General features: G+C 42.2%; 1 protein-coding gene across 1 annotated transcript in view; it reads right to left on the bottom strand.

Moving 5' to 3' along the window:
* The window catches only part of ttn.1 (titin, tandem duplicate 1), a 170851-nt gene that overhangs the window by 143956 nt on the left and 8200 nt on the right, over nucleotides 1–18695 (bottom strand). Inside the window, exons 10-40 of the mRNA XM_045212083.1 lie at nucleotides 18186–18455; nucleotides 17820–17885; nucleotides 17465–17723; nucleotides 17307–17376; nucleotides 16952–17158; nucleotides 16725–16867; nucleotides 16432–16622; nucleotides 16061–16288; nucleotides 15713–15954; nucleotides 15382–15602; nucleotides 14923–15087; nucleotides 14613–14781; nucleotides 12650–14349; nucleotides 12236–12517; nucleotides 11722–11988; nucleotides 11315–11587; nucleotides 10957–11220; nucleotides 10594–10854; nucleotides 10144–10404; nucleotides 9766–10029; nucleotides 9420–9680; nucleotides 9072–9332; nucleotides 8732–8992; nucleotides 8499–8640; nucleotides 8221–8389; nucleotides 7892–8123; nucleotides 7356–7640; nucleotides 7143–7268; nucleotides 6800–6988; nucleotides 4629–4670; nucleotides 420–4136 (exon numbers count right to left, since the gene is read on the bottom strand). Of these exons, the coding sequence (XP_045068018.1) occupies nucleotides 420–4136; nucleotides 4629–4670; nucleotides 6800–6988; nucleotides 7143–7268; nucleotides 7356–7640; nucleotides 7892–8123; nucleotides 8221–8389; nucleotides 8499–8640; nucleotides 8732–8992; nucleotides 9072–9332; nucleotides 9420–9680; nucleotides 9766–10029; nucleotides 10144–10404; nucleotides 10594–10854; nucleotides 10957–11220; nucleotides 11315–11587; nucleotides 11722–11988; nucleotides 12236–12517; nucleotides 12650–14349; nucleotides 14613–14781; nucleotides 14923–15087; nucleotides 15382–15602; nucleotides 15713–15954; nucleotides 16061–16288; nucleotides 16432–16622; nucleotides 16725–16867; nucleotides 16952–17158; nucleotides 17307–17376; nucleotides 17465–17723; nucleotides 17820–17885; nucleotides 18186–18455 (11488 nt within the window). The remainder of the gene's footprint in view (nucleotides 1–419; nucleotides 4137–4628; nucleotides 4671–6799; nucleotides 6989–7142; nucleotides 7269–7355; nucleotides 7641–7891; nucleotides 8124–8220; nucleotides 8390–8498; nucleotides 8641–8731; nucleotides 8993–9071; nucleotides 9333–9419; nucleotides 9681–9765; nucleotides 10030–10143; nucleotides 10405–10593; nucleotides 10855–10956; nucleotides 11221–11314; nucleotides 11588–11721; nucleotides 11989–12235; nucleotides 12518–12649; nucleotides 14350–14612; nucleotides 14782–14922; nucleotides 15088–15381; nucleotides 15603–15712; nucleotides 15955–16060; nucleotides 16289–16431; nucleotides 16623–16724; nucleotides 16868–16951; nucleotides 17159–17306; nucleotides 17377–17464; nucleotides 17724–17819; nucleotides 17886–18185; nucleotides 18456–18695) is intronic.

Raw genomic sequence — 18695 nt, 5'->3', positions numbered from 1 at the left:
TGGTGAACCTAGGATGGAAGGTTGCAAACAGGACTGACCAGGAGTGACTGTGGAGGGAAATGATGTTAGATTTGGATCAAAACACTTTAATGAAGAAAATGAGACCAAGATGAAATGTCCAAGAAAGCATGCAGAAAGAGGGTTTCAGGACTCAATGGGGAAGACGAGAGTGATGTGGAGTCAAAGAGGATGACGGGGAATGGACCAGAGGTGGGTTTTTAAGAGAGTGATATGGGTAAAAAGAAGATACATTGGAACAAGAAAGCAGGAGGATATGAGGGTGGTATCAACGGAAATCATACTGTAAATTCATGGTGATTTTAAAGTAAAGTGAATACATGCTAGGAATCACCAATGGAAGTGTATGTTGCGTTAGTTACTATTTTTATGAAAATATGAAAATATCCCTATTTTCCAACCTCTCGAGACAACAGTGAGTCTTGATGTTGTTGTAGCCTTGCCAGCTTCATTCTCAGCCTCACAGACATATTCTCCTTCGTGCTTCTCCTTGACGATCTTGTCGATTACTAGTGTGTATGTGTCATGGTCTTTCGAACACTTAAAGTCTTTGCCAGATTTTACCAACTTTCCATTGAAAAGCCAGTTAACTTTTGTGACATACATTATGGTCACACTAAAAGTAACCATACTATTCTTCTCTGAACAAATATCCTCCAGGGGAGTTACAATAATGGGATAAGCTTTAGTGAATTGCTCAGGAAGTTTACTAATCATAACTGCCTCTGACAGAAACTCCTCGACAGGGACAGGGGTGAAGGGTCCTGCTGTGGTTAAATCTGCAGCACCTACATCTCTCTCATCATGGCTTTTTACTGTCACAGAACTGGTCTCCTGCCTAGTAGTCTGCCTGGATTCATGCACCACAGTGCGATCCTGACCTGTTATGCTTTGGAACGAAGCCTTCTCTTCAGTCTTCTGGGCAGCAGACTGGGCTACAGAGGATGCGAAACCCACTGCACTCTCTGTTACTCTGACAGTTTCCACCACCGATGACAGCATTTCTTTGGATTTTGCACTGCTAATGTTTGTTTTCTGAGGCTTGACTATTTGCATTGTGCCAGGTTGGTCTAACATGAGGGTATGTTGCTCTCTATAAACTATAGCATGGAAAGCTGCTTGGAGTTCTGTCCTCAGATCAGCAGTCTGAGGGTATTCTCCTTCAAAAGCAATTGTTATTTCCATGGGGGCACCTGGTGTTGTGATAAGGTAGGTAAACATTGCACCCTTAGTTTCCCTACCTACCTTCACTTCCTGTACCTCGACAGCCTCCAATCTCTCAACAACGTCTGCTAGTATAAGTGGCTGGTCACGAGCCACAGCTGACTGAAGCGCAGTTTTCAACTGATGTCTGATGCCCAGACTTGTTGGTTTTGGCATTGGGATCACAAAGGTAAGTTCCTTTGGAAGAACATGGCTCTCCTGAGACTCGTGCACAAATAATACCCCTTTAGGCTGAGTCTTTACACTAACAACCAATCCCGCAGATTTTCCAATTTCACTTGATTGCTCACCAACAATTATGTGTTTCTCCTCCAATAATATTGATTGTCTCACTGACTGACCTTCGTGGATCTGAACAGCAAAATCCTGTTCAGCTGCATCTAAAATGGCACAACCTTCAGTCGCTATTGCCTTCTCTTCAATATAGACAGGCTTTGTCGGGATCTTGGGTTCAATTTTCACTACAGGTTTGAATGCATCATTTGCTTTCAAACTTATGGTATGCCCCTCTTCTAAACTGTGAGTGTCAACCACAGTTACTGATTGCATAATGTTCCAGCGATCCTCCTTTTGAATGAAAGCACGCTGCTGTTTGACATCACTAGTAAATGGTGTTTCTTTGGATATCTGCATGGGCATTGATGTGACCTGAAGGATGTTCTGAGGTCTGGGTTCTGTTCTAAGCTCTGACTGAACTCCTGTCACGGACACATCAAGGTCTTTGGAATAATCTGTGCTAAGCTCCCTTTTTTCCTCTGAGGTTGCTGCATGTTTGCGGGCTCTTTCCTGTTTCTGTAGTGCAGTCTGCTGATCTGGCTTCTCAGGGCTAAGTATACCTTCTTTAGGTAACACGCTTTCTGACTGAATAGACAGAAGATGTAAAGGAGCTTTGGCCTCTTTTCTTGGTTCAATTGAAATTGTGTCCAGCTGAGCTGAAAACTCAGATATCTTTTCACAAGTGACAGATTTCCATTCATCGTAGGTGACCGTGTGCAACAAAGTAGGGCTTTTTCTTGCATCTGCACTCTCTGGCAATGGCTTCTCGCAAGTAAATCTACCTTCAGACTGCAATATATCTTGCTTACTAATCATCTGTAGATGTAAGAGCTGTTCCTCTTCTTTTTGAAATTGCAAAGACATAGCGTTTTCCAAACCTGGAATCGCTTTTGAGTGTTCAGCTTGGAGCAGGTGTTTTTCTTCAGCGCTCATGGCTGATGTAAATAACCTATCTTTACTTACCAATGCGCTCTCTTTTTCAGGTTTGTGTATTTCAAATCTCTGCTCTTTGGATAAAGTAAGTTTAGTCTCACTGACCGGTGCAACCACTGGCTTAGGACGTTCCTTCTCTAGCAGGGACTGAGTGGGTTTATCCGATGTTGATAGCGTATCACAATGGCGCTCTGATAGTGGCAGTTGCCCAGTCGATGTAGCGGTATATAAAATCTTAACACCCTCTGTAACTCTGAAGCTTCTCTCCTCCTCAGGCCTAGTGGTAGTGCCTAATTTCTCTTTCAGAATTGGTAACCTGGTTTCAACTAGATGACTACTGACGACCTGTTTTGGTTCCGTAGATGACTTGATCTGTTCTGGTTTTCTGTCTCCTAAAACCTCAGCTCTCACTGTGCTTAGAGGAATAACCTCTTCTGACGTGGCAGACATTACGTTTGAATGATGTTCCCTTGCAGGCTCAAGCTCTAAGATTTCCGGGCTTTGGATACGGTCAGAATGTTGCTCTATGAGCTTTTGGCTCTCTTGGACAGCAGTTGTAAAAGCGGCCATATGCAGTTGTTTAATAGGCGCAGCTGAGGCTGGATGTGGTCTGTTGGGAGTCACAGACACTCTCTCTTCTACCTCATGTGACTGCAGCACTGCAGCCTGGTGGGTGACTCGCTCTCTATGAAGGGTAGCAGCAGAGATATCCAACTCTCTAAGTGTGTCCACTTGCTCGCTGGAAACAAACTGTCTGTCCTCGGTACCTATGGTGTACACCATCTGATCTCTGGCCCTGGCTTCTCCAGGAAGGTTGACCATGTACAAGCGTGACTCTGTAGCCTGTTCAGTCATGGATACTTTATAACCTTTTTGTTTCTGAACAACCACATGTTGTTCCTGTTGCTGAGATACAGAGACAGACTCTCTGAACACGATTAGCTCAGCACTACAAGAGGCCTCCCCAGATGGGTTGGAAGCTCTACAAGTGTAGTGGCCACTGTCCTCCTTTTGGATGCCCTTCATGTTGATGAAGCCAGAGCCATCTGGGTTGTTCACCACAATACAATACTTACTGGGCTGAATTTGATAACTGCCTTTAAGCCACTGAACCTCTGGAAGGGGATTCCCAGTGACAATATACTTAAAGAGAGCTTGACCCCCTTCAGAGCATTGTACAGGCTCAATAGTTTTAATAAATTCAGGTGGTTGGCCAGAGGGTTTGAACATTTTCTCAACCTGCCTCTCTGGTTTCTTTGTGTCACTTACTTGAATGTTCAGGAAAGTAGTACAGGTTGATTGACCAAACCTGTTGCTTGCAGTACAGGAGTATTCTCCTTCAAATTCCTTCTCTACTTTGTTAATGACAAGGGTATATTCATCTCGCTCTTGAACAAATGTGTAAACTGATGAACTTGTTATAACCCGACCATTGTGGAACCACTGGACATTAGGCTTTGGAAGACAAGATACTGTGACAGTAAATCTAGCTGTGTCCCCAATAGTGACAGCTGCTGGTGAGAGTTGGGTCACAAAAACAGGCTTTTCTTTTTTCTTCTCCATTGTGCTAGAATAAAGTTTGGACTCTGGCTTGAGTTCAAGTGTTTTGCTTTTGCCTAATTGTAGACCGGTGAAGTAAGACTCCTGTTTTTCCTCTTCAGCTGAGACAATGAAGCTAGAGAAAGCTGAGTAAAATAATTAAATTATGTTATCACTTACAATAATGTATAAATATTAAGATAGAAAAAACAATAAAGGAATAAAGAATAAAGGAATGCATTTAAAAGATAACACCTCTTGAATTGAAATCAGCAAGACAAAAAACATGCATTATTTTAATTTAACGTAATACCCATGTGGGTCTTACCTATTGCATTACAATTCAAGGCAAATATTATGACTGTTCAAGATAGTCACATGCCCAACATATACAAGATTTACAAAAGGGACATTATACATTATCATATTGCTCCAGACATTTCAAAAAAATTCAGCAAGATATGGTCCTGTGCAAAACAAAAGATAAAGGGCCTGTTTCCCAGATCCAGATCAAGCGTACTCATGGTCTACAAAGCACTTCCAACTCTGAAAGTGCTTTTTAGTCCAGGAATAGGCTTAATCTCAGTCCAGCAAACCGACATTCAATCACATGTTAATGATAAAGAAAATATATTTACCTCTGACTTCCTTTTCCTTTATCTCCACCTCCTTTTCAACCACTGTAAATAGACAAACATTTATAAATTAGTGATATTTCTCAAATATATACATAGTACTGACTGCTAGAACCAGGTAACATAGGTTGCATCCATATTGTCAACATCTATTTTGCAATGACAAAAACAATCTGACATGCTTTGGTTTTGATGTGGTCATACAGTGAATTCCGTCTCTTGGAAAGCGTGTAGTAAATTGAGCACATCTCTCTCTCTTTTCACATTTAAGTCAGTGTACTTGACAACCTGTTTCTTAGCACATTTTGCCATGAGCTATCGTTCTATAATGTATTTTTATTGTGGTATAGGGCAGTGTGAGAGCTGTGTGAAATGTGGAGTTGACAAAAACGGCCAATAGTTGGGAGCAGTCTGAAATGTGTAGTTGACAAGAACGGCCAATAGTTGGGAGCAGTGTGAAATGGGGAGTTGACAAGAACGGACAATAGTTGGGAACAGTGTGAAATGTGGAAGAATGGCCAATAACGGCCAAGAGTGCATATTGGTGGTAAGGACCAAAGCATGCAGTTGCCAACCTTTCATCACTGTGCTGCATTCAGCATCTCCGGCTGAATTGACAATTTTGCAAGTGTAAACACCCTCTTGCTTAGGACCAACGTTCTTAACATTTAAGCAGCACAAGGGCCCCTTGTGTTTCAGAGAGTAAGAAATTGACTCTTCGACAATCAACCGATTGTGTAGCCAAATAACAAACGGAGTAGGGATTCCCTTTATAACGCAAAAGAGAGACACGGTGTCTCTAGGTTTGGCAAGGATTTCTGGGGGCAGTGTCACAAGGAACTCTGGGTAGGTGGCACCAATGTAATCACATTCGTATTCTCCATAGGGTATAACATCAGGGTAATACTCATGGCTTATCTGCCTTTGAGTTCTCTGTGAGAATGGCGGTAGAGGTCCAAGACTCTGTAAGGACTCCTGCTTGTCTTGGTCAGAGGGCTTTTTAGAGGACTCCTTGTCTGTCTTAGAGTCTTTATTGACAGAATCGGAAGGGATGGGTGTTTCGGCTTTGGGATTCACTTCTTTGGCTGGGTGAGAATAAAGTTAAGGGAGATTTATTAGGTATTAAGAACATCAGTCAGAGGACATCAGTAAGAGGGTATCTTAGATCTAAACACTGGGAGTTAGTAAGATGGGGAGATGATGTTAGGGGCATGCTTTGAATGGGAGAAAAAAACTATACTTACAAAATAAATATGTTATTACATTATATTACAAACTGTTACAATCTAAAGGAAATATTAAAAGTTTTAAAGGTTTTACAAAAGCATCCAGCGGAATGGAGGTGAAATGGACCAGAGAGTGGAAATATTAAATTGAAACTGTATCCACCTTCAATAGTGAGTTGTGCCGAGGTTCTGTTCTCGCCATGTTTATTTTTTGTGGTACAGAGGTATGTCCCTTGGTCGCCAAGCTGAACATTGAGTATGACGAGCAACAGCACACCTCCATTTTGGGTACGTTTCACCCTCTCTGTGTCTGTGAGAATCCTTCCATTATGGTCCCACACTATTTCAGTAAAGGGTTGCCCGTCGAACGAGCAGTTGAACTGAGCCATGTCACCACTTTTGACTTTGACATCATTCATTTTCAAAAGCAACTTAGGGCTTCTAAGGATGCTCATTTCAGAATTCTCAACAGTGGTCACCTCAACCATCTTTACTGATGAAGATGACGTCCTCATTGTGGACATCTCAGACACAGTCTCATAGGTCTGTACATTGTGTGATCCACTGACATCCACTGACTGGTACCCTTCTGAATACATTTCCTTTTTGTGACTTATCATTGTTCCCCCAGTGCTTGACACACTTTGCCTAGCTACAGATTTCATATTTTGATCTGGGAGAATTAGAAGAGTGTAATTTGGTCAACAATCAACTGCTATCAAAATGAACCTATACTATGAGTAAAGGAAAGTTTAAATCTTTGAAAACAAATTATCCCCCAAGGCAATATGAAGATAAGAAGAAATCTCAATTGGATCATACAAGTACATGCATAGAGTAAAAATAAGTTACAGGACAAATAGTATCTATTCTCAACCTTTAATAATACAAAAGCGCACATAAATTGGACATACAGAATTAACTATGCTCAATAAGAATTTTACTCACCTTCAAGTGCCAGATATCCGGCGCAAGTGACCATTCCTGCTGAGTTTCTGGCAACACAGGTGTATTCCCCTTCATCCTCGGGGTACACTCTGGAAATCTCCAGCAGGCAGGTGTCATCGAACTGAGACATCCTGAAGGCATTAGACTGTCCGATCTCTTTCTTGTGGACGTACCAAGAAATCTTTAGATCTAGCAAAATAAAAGTTTGGTTCATGTCAATAGTATTAATAATACAAGATTATTAATGCTACTTTTTATGAATAATACAATACTATTATTATTTTAATTTACCAGTTTAGAGAACACAGTAAGAGATAGGCCTAGCGGAAGTCGAGATAGATACCTTCACCAGAGATTCTGCACTGGAACCTAGCAGCCTCTCCCTCATTGACTGAGGTGTTGTTCATTGGTGTTATGATCACAGGCTTGGACAGTGGAGATCCAGTGTCAGGAGAAACGACTTCTGAAACTGAAATAAAAACATCAGACTTTTTATTGACTTTTTTAATTAAGAGGTTATTTCAGTTCTTTATATGTGATTGTTTTTTCACTTTACCTTCCACATGGAGTGGTGCTGAGCTGGTGGCAAGCCCAACGTCATTCTTGGCCTCGCAGTTGTACAATGCTGCGTCCTCTGGGAACACTTCGATGAGAAGCAGAGTGTGCTCGTTTCCTTCACGCAGGAACTTGCACTTGAAGCCAGGGGAGAGAGCCTGGGAGTTTTTGTACCATAACACCTGGGGCTGGGGGACGCCAGTCACTTCCACAGCAAATCTAGCTGGTTTGCCAGCCTCCACAGACAGGGCCTGCATGCCGCGAACGATCTGAGGTGGCTCAGGGACTAAATTATGGGAACAAACAGACATTTGATGAGAAGGAAGGAAGGAACACCAAGCTTAGGGAAAATTGGGTAGTAAAAAAAAAACAGTATACACATCAAGCGGAATTAGGATAATCCATCTGTTTTCCCTGTGATTTAGTTGTTTAAACACATCGTGAAATCTGAATGGTTGTAAAAACATATTAGAAAATTGCATAATTATTTCAGAGTGACTTTCATTTATCGAGAGTAAAAAGAGAGCAAACACTTACTATTGACATGTAGAGTCACCATAACCCTGTTCTTGCCAGCGATGAAGGTGTACTCCCCTGCATCATTTCTATAGGTTTCAGAGATGGTCATGCGGTGGACCTTTCTAATGGCAATATAGTGGAGCCTATCGTCAAGGTGGAACTGGATCTCAGCACCGTTCCTCAGCCAGCGACCTTCAACGTCGTCCTCACTGACTTCAAACTCAAATGACGTTTTTTGTTTCTCAACAACCTGAAAATAAATCATACAAATGTTCATATTAACACTGATAATTTATGAACTATTCAGTTTTAAACTAGCCTTCTTCAATGAAGTTATCCGTATTCACCGTGAATTCTTTCTCCTCTGGTTCTGTGATGCGGACGTCACGCCCCTCCACGGTGAGATGAGCCTTTGACATGCTTGCACCAGCGACCACAGAATACTCTGCGGCATCAGACAGGCGGACTGACTGGATCATTAGACGGTGCAGGAATTTCTCAGTGGAGACTTTGTATCTGTCAAGGCATTTTAGAAGTAACAGTTAAGATACAGAGGAATTGTTCAAATGTAGCATTTCACAGGAATCTCACAGGTATAATATAAAAATAAATGAATGAGACGTACCTTTCAGACATTTCCAGCTCCTGTCCATCTTTCATCCACATCACCTGAGCATTAGGCTCAGAGATCTCACATTCAAAAGTGGCCCTCTTCTTCTCTGTGATCTTGATATCTTTGATGTGCTTGGTGAATTCAATAACGCGTGCTGTGAGAGAGCAAATACATTAATAAACAACAGAAAAATTACTTCCAAGATTAATATTAAGAAAGGTTCTGGATTAAAAAAAGAAACATACCATCGACATATAGGCTGGCTGTAGTTGTAGCAGAGCCAGCAACAAACTTATACTCCGCACCGTCACCAAAATGAACATTTCGGATGGTGAGAGAGTGAGTTAGCTGTTTGGTGCGGCTCTGGCATCTGTCAGTGGAGCGTATCTCAACACCATTCTTGAGCCACTTGTAGGTGATGCCCTCATAGTTGACATTCACTTCAAATGTGATGGTGTCTTTCTCCTGTGCATTGAGGTCTTCCAGCATGGAGGTGATCAGAATGGCTGAAAAAAACAATGTAATTAGAGTAAAAGACCTATGTGATCAAAAATAATTTAAAGTACAGGTTAGTTGAAAACTTACGGCTAACTTTCAGAGTTGCAGAGACTTTGTCATTTCCACAGACAAAGGTGTATTCTGCAGAGTCTCCACTGCTAGTGTTCATAATCTTGAGCTGGTGAAGTTTGCCCTGCACCACAATCCTGAACTTTTCACTCATTTCGATCTCCACTCCATTTTTCAGCCAGGTGGATGGGACATTGAAATGTGAAACTTCACATTCAAAGGTGGCCACCTGGGTCTCTGGGACTTCAATGTTCTTGATGGGTTTTGTGACACGCAGAGCTGTAGAGAACGAACAATAATTAATAGATTGAAAATACATTTAATGTGTGGGTTGAGTCATCTATTTGTTCACGTGTCAACACTTACATTCAACAAATAAATGAGCACTGCACTGCACATGTCCAACCATAGCAGTGTACTCTCCTGCCTTGTGGTCATCCACATTCTGGATGATCAGCTTGTGAGCTTTTCTCTCAGACATCATTTTGATGTTTTCACTTGGTTTAAGCTCAACGTTGTTGAACATCCATTTGATAGGGATGTCATCATGAGACAGACTCAGCTCAAAAGAGGCAGTGGCATCCAATAGCGATGTCACATCTTTAGGCTTCTTCGTTATAGTAATTGCTGAAAAAAAGATTGAGTGTCAAAACTTTCAAAATCTTAAGTAGACATACATTTGCAATTTGTGACCATAAAAATATTAACTTACCCTCAACGTTCAATCTGGCATTAGCAGATAGTTTTCCAAGTTTGAATCCATAAACTGATTCATCGTGTATGTTGCAGTTCTTGATCTTCAAGGTGTGGATCATACCATCAACGGTGATATCATATTTCTCACTAGGTTGGATCTCTACGCCATTCTTAATCCATTGTGAGCCCTTCACATGCTCATGGCTGAGCTCCAGAATGAATGCTGCTTCTTGTGTCTCAGTGACAGTTTGGTTCTTCAGGGTCTTCTTGACTTTCACAGCTATGAAATCAAACAAACATTACATAACAGCAGGCATATAGTAATCATATAATAGTCATATATTAATGCCAGTTGAAAATAAGTTAACATTTCCACTCAAGAGGTAACACCTACCCTCAACTCTCAGGTTGGCTGTTGTCTTGGAGTTTGCAATCTGGTAAGTGTATTCACCGATGTCATTGGGTCTGGTTATGACAATAACAAGACGTCTGACAGCTCCTTTTTTCTCACTCCTGACATTTTCACCAAAGTCACAAGGTTGTCCGTCCTTCAGCCAATTGCCCTCAGCAGTTGGGTTGGCCACCTCACACTCAAACTCAGCCGTCTGAGAGTCAGCCACAATTATGTCATGCAGGGGTCTGGATATAGCGCCACCTGGGAACACAAATACATTTGGATTTATTTCCTCCAATTGGGTAACTGCCCTAAAAAGTAATGTGTTTCTTTGACTGCAGTTTTGACATTTGGTAGATGAATGGTTGTTGTAATATCCAACTGAACTTTTACACCATAACTTGTATATGTTTACATTGTAATGCACTTTTTTGACTAGAGTTATCTTACCTGACACAGTAAGCTTTGCGCTGGATGTCTGTTCACCAGCAGCGAATGTGTATTGCCCCTCTTCATCCTTCATGGCATTAATGACAGTCATACTGTGGTTCTTGCCCTTGGTCACTATCTTGTACTTGGAATCATTTTTCAGATGTTGTTTCTTGAAGGTCCAGATACCATCAATGCCAGGGTGGGACACCTCCACATTAAATGTGACGTGCTGTGTCTCTGTGCAAACTTGATCCACCATTTGCTTCACAATTGAAATTTCTGCAAAAAAAGTTAAGTATGTTTTAGTTGGATAATGTCTGTAACTGACAAAAGGTATTGTATGAAGTTATGTTGCATGTAATCAGTTGTGCAAACGCTTACTTTGGACCATCAGTTTACAGCTAGAGTCAGCTTTGCCAACACATAGCTTGTAGGTTCCTTCATCAGAGGCGAAGGTCCTATTGAACACCAGACGCTGTTTGGATCCCTTTGGAACAATCTGGATTCTCTCACTGGGCATCACAAGCTTGTCATTGTGGAACCACTTAATTGAGCTAATATCTGCAGCAGAGATTTTAGCCTCCATAACAGCCTTGGTGCCCTCAACTGATGTAATATCTTTGAGTGGGGTCAAGATGCTAATCGCTGTAATACACACAGAAAAAGACAACACGATAAGGCCTAGTAGATAAGGAAATACTCAAAATTAGAATGTACAGTATGAAATCAAATCGCTTACTTTGAACAGTCAGCTTTGCAGTGGTGGAAATGTCCTGAGCAGGAACTACAAAGGAGTACATTCCACCATCAAGCCTGCCTGTATCCTCTATGAGAAGTTTATGGATGAGCTTGTCAATAACCATGTGGATGCGATCTGAGGCTTCAATGGCAACACCATTCTTCATCCAAGTGCCCTCAACATTTTCTTGAGAGAATCGCACCTCAAACTGGCTGATGTCACCCTCACAGATTGTCATATCAGAGAGGGGATGCAACAGGGTCACAGGGCGCACTAAAAGAAAAGAGATTGAAATAAGATTTGTTTTCATGTAACTACACCTGGTAATAGGTCATGAAAAAACAATCTGCAAGCATAGTCTTTTTTTCTTTAAACTAGATAGAAATCCTCATCATTACAATACTCACGTTTCATCTTCAGGGAGGCACTTGTCTTGAATTCACCCGTGGTGAATGTATATTTTCCTTGGTCTTCTTTCTTGACATCTTTCACAGATAAACTGTGGCGTCCACGGCGGGAGGAGATGGCGTGCTTGCTGCTGGGAGTGAGCTCCTTGTTCTCAAAATGCCATACACCTTCGGCATCCTCTCGAGACACTTCACACTCAAACTCCCCAGAGTAGGTCTCAGGCACCTCAATGTTCTCCAGCCTCTTCACAATTGACAGTGGGGCACCTGCAAAATGAGAGCACTGTTAGTAAATGTATTCCAGAAAACAAAGAGTACATTTACTGTTGGAAAAGGCCGAACTGAAGAATGTATTATGTATTAATCTTTAACATTTAGGACATGTTTCCCACAGATTAAGTTTAGTCCTTCTCCATTGAACCTGCTTTTTAGTCTAAGACTAGGTTTAATCTGTATCTGGGAACCTGGTCATTAAAGTCATACTTGTACACCAGTGGTAAGAAAAACTGCCAACCTTCCACGTTGAGTCTGGCAGTGGTCCTGATGTGGTCATCTTCAACAACAGCACAACTGTATTCTGCATCGTCCTTCATGTTGATGATCAGTACAGAAAGGAAATGAACCTTTCTGTCTGAGTGCATCCTGTATTTGTCTCCAGAGAAAATCTCTGCATTGTTCTTCAGCCATTTGACTTTGACAAAAGGCTCATTGGTCTCACACTCAAAGGTCGCCATGGTGTCTTTCTCTTTCACGTTGATCTCTTCTAGTTCTTGTGTGAAGGTGATGACTGTCTTTGCTAAAAGGATGAAGATGGTATAATGTGAGTATCAGGGATGCCGTGATATATCAATTACAGGTATTCCCAGGCGGTCAATAGGCTACTATTGCTATGAATAATGTAGAACAATTACTGAAATTATTACTTTACCTTGCACCAATAAGAATGCATGGCTTGAAGTCTCTCCAGCAATGTTCACGGCTTTGACCATGATGCTAGCAGAGTCTTCTGCTGTGACATCTCTTATTACTAATTCACACACGTGGTCTTCAGGCCAGAAGGAGTAAATGCGATCTGTTTTCTCCAGCAGAATTCCATTCTTGAACCACTGGCACTCAGGGTCTGGTCTACCGGTAACTCGGACTCTGAAGTGAACTTCTTCCATCTGAGACACGGTCTGACTAGCAATGCGTTCAATGATCTTTGGAGCTTCCATGCTGGGAGAGAGCTTTACTCTCTCTGGTTTAATTGAGGAAGCATGAACCTTGTGTTCCTCCTCTTTCTTCTTCTCAGCCTCAGACAACAGTTTCTGATGGTGAAGCAGTTCTTCCTTCCTCTTCCTAAGCATATCCTCATAGGACTCATCCTTCTTACGAGACTTGAGCTCCACAGCAGTGATGGCTTCATAATAACCTTCCTCTGTCCTGCGCTTAAATTTGCCCTTCAACTCGTCTGTCTCCTCTGTGGCTTTTGAATGGATGACTCTTTCGGTCTTCTTCAGTTGCACTACCTCTTTGGTCTCTTTGGTGGCAGTTGCTTTTTCAACCTTTACTATATCAAAGGAAACTCTGCCATGTTCAGCCATGGTGCTAGGCTCTGGGGCCTTAGGCTCTGGTGCACGACGAAGAATGGATCTGAAGTCCTCTTTCTGTGTGATCTCCAGCTTCACCATATGCTCAGCTGTGCCCTCAGGGTTCTCTGCTACCACTTTGACATCTCCTGCATCATATGACTTGATATCGATAATCTCAAGATAGTAAATGCCATCATAGCGAAGTCTCATTCTCTTGCTCTTGCGAATGAGCTGCCCATTGAGGTACCAGTTGACCTTAGGTGTAGGATAACCAGTTACTCTGCAACGGAACCTTGCAATTTCACCTTCCTGCACATTTGCATTCTCAGGAAGAAGGACAATTTCAGGCTTTGACTTCTCTGAATACTCATCAGCAGTGACTCCAGAAGGACCTCCCTCGTGAGCCATGCGCTCCATCTCATCAATTCTGTGTATTCCCCTCCTGCCCTCAGGTAACTGAGTTTCCTCCACCATGCTCTTCTCCTCCTTTACAATCAGTGTAGCCGAGGTCTGATCGGCACCAAATGTGTTAGTGGCTCTGCAGGTGATGACACCACTGTCTCTGGCATAGGCAACTTCAAAGTCAAGACTACAGTAGCCAAATTCGTTAACCATGCGCAATCTGTTAGCAGCTGCCAGGGGTTTGCCATCAAGCAACCACTCAACCACCATAGTGGGATCGCCAATAGGGGTCAGTCTGCATTCAAAGTGGACAACACCAGAATGCTTCAGCCTGACGGAAGTCAGCTTCTTCTTGAACTGTGGTTTTTGCTGCTTGTCCTTGTCATATAGGTCAGCCTCCTCCCACTGCTCTTGACCATAACGGAGATGCAGGGATTCCAACTCTGGAGCTGCAATTTCCTTGGCCTTGTATGTTCCCTTGGGAATAATGAGCCTCCTCTCTGGTGCAGGTTCAGCAGTTTCCACCTCAACGTTGACCCTGCAGCGAGTGGTATCTCTTCCAGCTTTGTTAATGGCTGTGGCTGTGTACCAAGCACTATCAGTGCCTACTGTTTGGGGGATCTGGAATTTGGCCTCTCCTTTGGTGCCTTCAATCCTGAAATATATACATTTGTATTACATTTTACTCATTTAGCAGATGCTCTTATCCAGAGAAACTAGGGTTAAGTGCCTTGCTCAAGGGTACATCAACAGATTTTTCACCTAGTTGGCTCGGGGATTCGAACCAGTGACCATTTGGTTACTGGCCCAACGCTCTTAATCACTAGGCTACTGTAATGTATCGGAATAGACTAAGAAGAACATGTGAGGTCAATACACTAACTGCATTTCAACTCACAATAGGAACAAGACACTCACTTGATATTTGGGTGCTTCACTGGGGAGATGATGTCACTGTTTTTCAGCCAAACAATATCAGGCAGCGGGTTTCCGATGGCTTTGACAGCCAACTCAACCAGAGTGCCTTGCTTAATACTGATGTTCTTCAACTTCTCAATAAACTGGGGTCTAATCAAGTTTTCTTTGGCTGTAAATGTAACAAAGATCAAGCACATAAAAAGAAATAACAAATAAACAAGAGATTCATGTCCTGAAATATTCACAGAAGCACAAATCAAAATGTACCCCTTTTTCCAGAGCCAGTCACATATTTCAAATGGAGCCTTACCATCAACTGTAAGTGTCATGGAGACAGAGGTCCTTCCAGCTCTGTTCTGAGCGACCACGGTCCACTCTCCAGAGTCATGGGGCATGGCTGGAACCACAATCAGTGACGTAGTTCCATCTTCCTTCACCACTATCTTGTGGGTGTAATCATTGACAACTTGTTGTCCTGAAAAGAACAAAGAGAGGAATAATAGTTTAATACTTTTTTTAATAAAACGTATCCTAGATGATTTTGTCCTCTGTAGCTCAATTGGTAGAGCATGGCGCTTGTAACGCCAGGGTAGTGGGTTCGATCCCCGGGACCACCCATATGTAAAAATGTATGCACGCATGACTGTAAGTTGCTTTGGATAAAAGCGTCTGCTAAATGGCATATTATATTATATTATTATATATAATATTATTATTATATTATATTTGATGTATCATGTTATGGGACACATGTTTTCACATCACTTACCATTGTGGAACCAGAAGGTGTCAGGCATGGGTCTACCAACTACTTTCAGGTCAAATCTGGCAGTCTGCCCTTCAGCACACTTGAATGACTGTGGTTTCAAGACAAACACAGGCTTGTACAGTCTCTCCAGCTGACTCTCATCAGTGTCATCAAGCCTGCGAGCAGGAGAGCGTCCGGGAGAGCGTCCGGGAGAGCGGCTTGTAGAGCGTGGGGATGTGGACCTGAGCAAATAAATACAGAAATTAGAAGTTCTTATGATGGCTTTATGATGAGGCTATTAAGCCTCACTTACATGTGGGATTTTTTTCCCTTTCAGAGTATAACATCTCACCTCATTCGCTGCATAGCCGGTGACTCAGGCATCTGTGGAGCTTCTGCTCCTGCAGTGGGAACCACATACAGTTTCCCAGAGCTTACAGAGTTGCCCTTCATGTTGCTAGCTAATGCTGTGTAAACACCTTCATCCTCTGGCAGCACCACAGGAAGACGCAGGCTGGCTCTACCATCCTGAAGACTCTCCATCTGGTAACGGCCGCCATGATGGATACGCTTGCCATCTTTGTACCATGCGATCTTTTGAGAGACAAGAAATGGTTGATAAATATATACAATGTTTCATCTCAACATTTATATGAAGTAGAATGGACACAAAATATAAAAATACATGTTTTTTGACTACCTTGGGCAATGGAGTTCCAGCCATTTTGCAGTGGAAAGTAACACCCATTCCTTCCATGATCCTGTAGTTTTTAACTGGAGTGCTAAAGGCTGACTGTACAGCCTCACGATCTGCCACAGTCACCATCTCTTCCCGATCCTCAGTCACAATTTGTTGGTATGTAATCTGCATGATGCGGACCTCAATCTCATGGATAATCCTCTCCTCAACGACAGTAACCTTGAGTTCCTGTAAACAATTTTTTTAAAGTAAAGCCATTGAGTGAATTATTGGATTTCCATTGTAGGGTAAAATGACCTCAAAAACAGGCCAAGTGTCAGATAACATCTGATGTAGTGTTTAGTGTGAGGTGCCTCAGCTGATCACTATACCTGCTCGGAGATAAAGGTGCGTGTCGCCTGGGCCTGCTGAGTCATTCTGTGATGCATGTACATCCTCTGTTCTGTCTCATAGTCACTAACAGCAACAGTTGGTACATCTGCCACTTTGGGCTCCTGCACCATTGTAGTCACTTCAGTCTTATATGTCACTTCATGTTTCTTCATGTATTCTTCATATTCCTCTGTAATAAGGGATATTCCAAGGTTTATAGGAAATACCAATTTAGCGTAAGGCTATAACTCAACCCCGCAAACATTTTCTAATAAAAATTCAAAGGACTGACCTTCCTCAAGCAGACTGGCTGAGGCAGACTCTTCTCCAAGCGGGTTCTTGACAAAGATGGAGTACTCTCCAGCATCATCAGCAAATGTCATGGAGATCTCCAATTTACACATTCCACTCTCCTTATTGTAGTGCACTTTATATCTAATGGATGGAAATATAATGTATTGTAGAAAGCACAATCAAACAATCCAAATTCAATATAGTGATTGACTAGATATGTGTCACCTGTATCCAGTAGTAAGGGGCACTCCACTCTTCTTCCAGATAATGTGTGGCTTGGGGCTGCCTCCGATCTGGCACTCAAAGACAACACTTCCGCCCTCCACCAACTTCTGTACAGTTGGCTTCTTGACAAAGAAGGGAGCTGCTTCCACAGTCTCTGTAACAGCGCTCACCTCCAACATGGTCTCCTCCTTGGCGCCAACGCTAATCCTAACAGGAAGGTTTAATGATTTAACTATCTAATATCTTGAGCAAAAAATTGTCTAAAATTTAAAGCAAGAAACTATCCATTTGTATGCTTTCAATGCAAACTCGTAAATAACATATTTGTTAATAGGTAATGCTGTTTTTTACTCACTGATGCTCTGCAGAAGTTTCAACATGTTCAGACACAGTAGTGTCCTCTCTGCTCTCAATCTCCTCTGACACTGCAATATAAAGTCTGGTTTAATAATCCCAATAAGGTATAGGTACAGATACATAACATTGTTTTATTTCCCTCTTTATGCTCTTTACCCTGGACAAGCAGGTAGCAGGATGTACTGATGGTTCCAGCCTCGCTAGTAGCAGTGCAAGTGAAGCGACCGCTGTCTTCTGCGAAGGCCTCGCGGATGACCAGACGGGCACATTTACTCTCATAAGTGATCTGGAAGTCAATGGAGCTCTCAATTCTGTAGTCCTCTCTGAACCACATGATGCCAGGGGCAGGGTGACCAGTGATCTGGCATTCCAGAGTCACAGATTCACCCTCAGTCACAGTCAAGTTCTTCAAGCCCTGAAAACAACACATACATGATTAGTAAAATGCTAATCTATAGATAAAAGTAATTAAAATGTAAGAATGAAGAATGAAAAATATGAAAATACTTACAGCCACAAGAGTAGGTGGCACAGTTGGCTCCTCCATGGGTGATGGAACAACTGCTGTTTCAACAACCTAGGGAATACACACATCTCTGTTAATGTCATACTATTTCCAAACACTGTATGTGTGTGTGTGTGTGTGTGTGTGTGTGTGTGTGTGTGTGTAACACCTCCAGCACATTTTGAAGTGGAGAAAAAATAATTTGGACAACAAAAGACAAATGGACTGGTTTAGTTAGAGGGTGTCGTGGGAGGGGAGGTATACAAGGACCATGTTAAGATTAGTAGCAACTAAGGAGAACTGTTAAGACACTGGAGAGGAGAGGTTCTGACACATGGGGACTAGTATCTGAAAAACACCTGGGTTACAAACCTGTTGTTCCCAGTCCTCATAAATTTGCTCCATGCCCCCTGAAAACGAAGTGCCTATCTGTTTCTGCTGTAACTGAGTGTCGAAATGTGTCTGATATCTGTCTGTGATATCTTTAAACGGAGGCGGGGTCGGCTCTGGCGTCACTCTTGTCGCCACCACAATCTTATGAGATGGAGGCTTGACTGGCTTGATGATCTTTTGAGCAGCATGTGCAGAGGTAGAGGATAACTCTTTCTGCAGTGTGGCAATAGCAGAACCTGCTATCGAAACCTGACCAACCCAAGGAGAATAGCATTATCATCACGAATCAGAACAAAGCATTATGAACGTCTTGGGTTTGTTTTGTTTAGCCACAAAATGGGGAATCTAAGTTAGTTTGATTAAAGCCTATATGAATGGAGGGGATTTAAATAAAATATGAAACTACAGTATGTTAGAGGATTATTCAAATGAATATTACATTCTTAGTATAACTATTGATTAATGGTAATAGGAGGGGAGTGATTAAGA

Source organism: Coregonus clupeaformis, chromosome 40 (assembly GCF_020615455.1).
Source record: "Coregonus clupeaformis isolate EN_2021a chromosome 40, ASM2061545v1, whole genome shotgun sequence".
NCBI classification, from domain to species: domain Eukaryota; kingdom Metazoa; phylum Chordata; class Actinopteri; order Salmoniformes; family Salmonidae; genus Coregonus; species Coregonus clupeaformis.
This window is presented reverse-complemented; position numbering and strand designations above follow the sequence as displayed.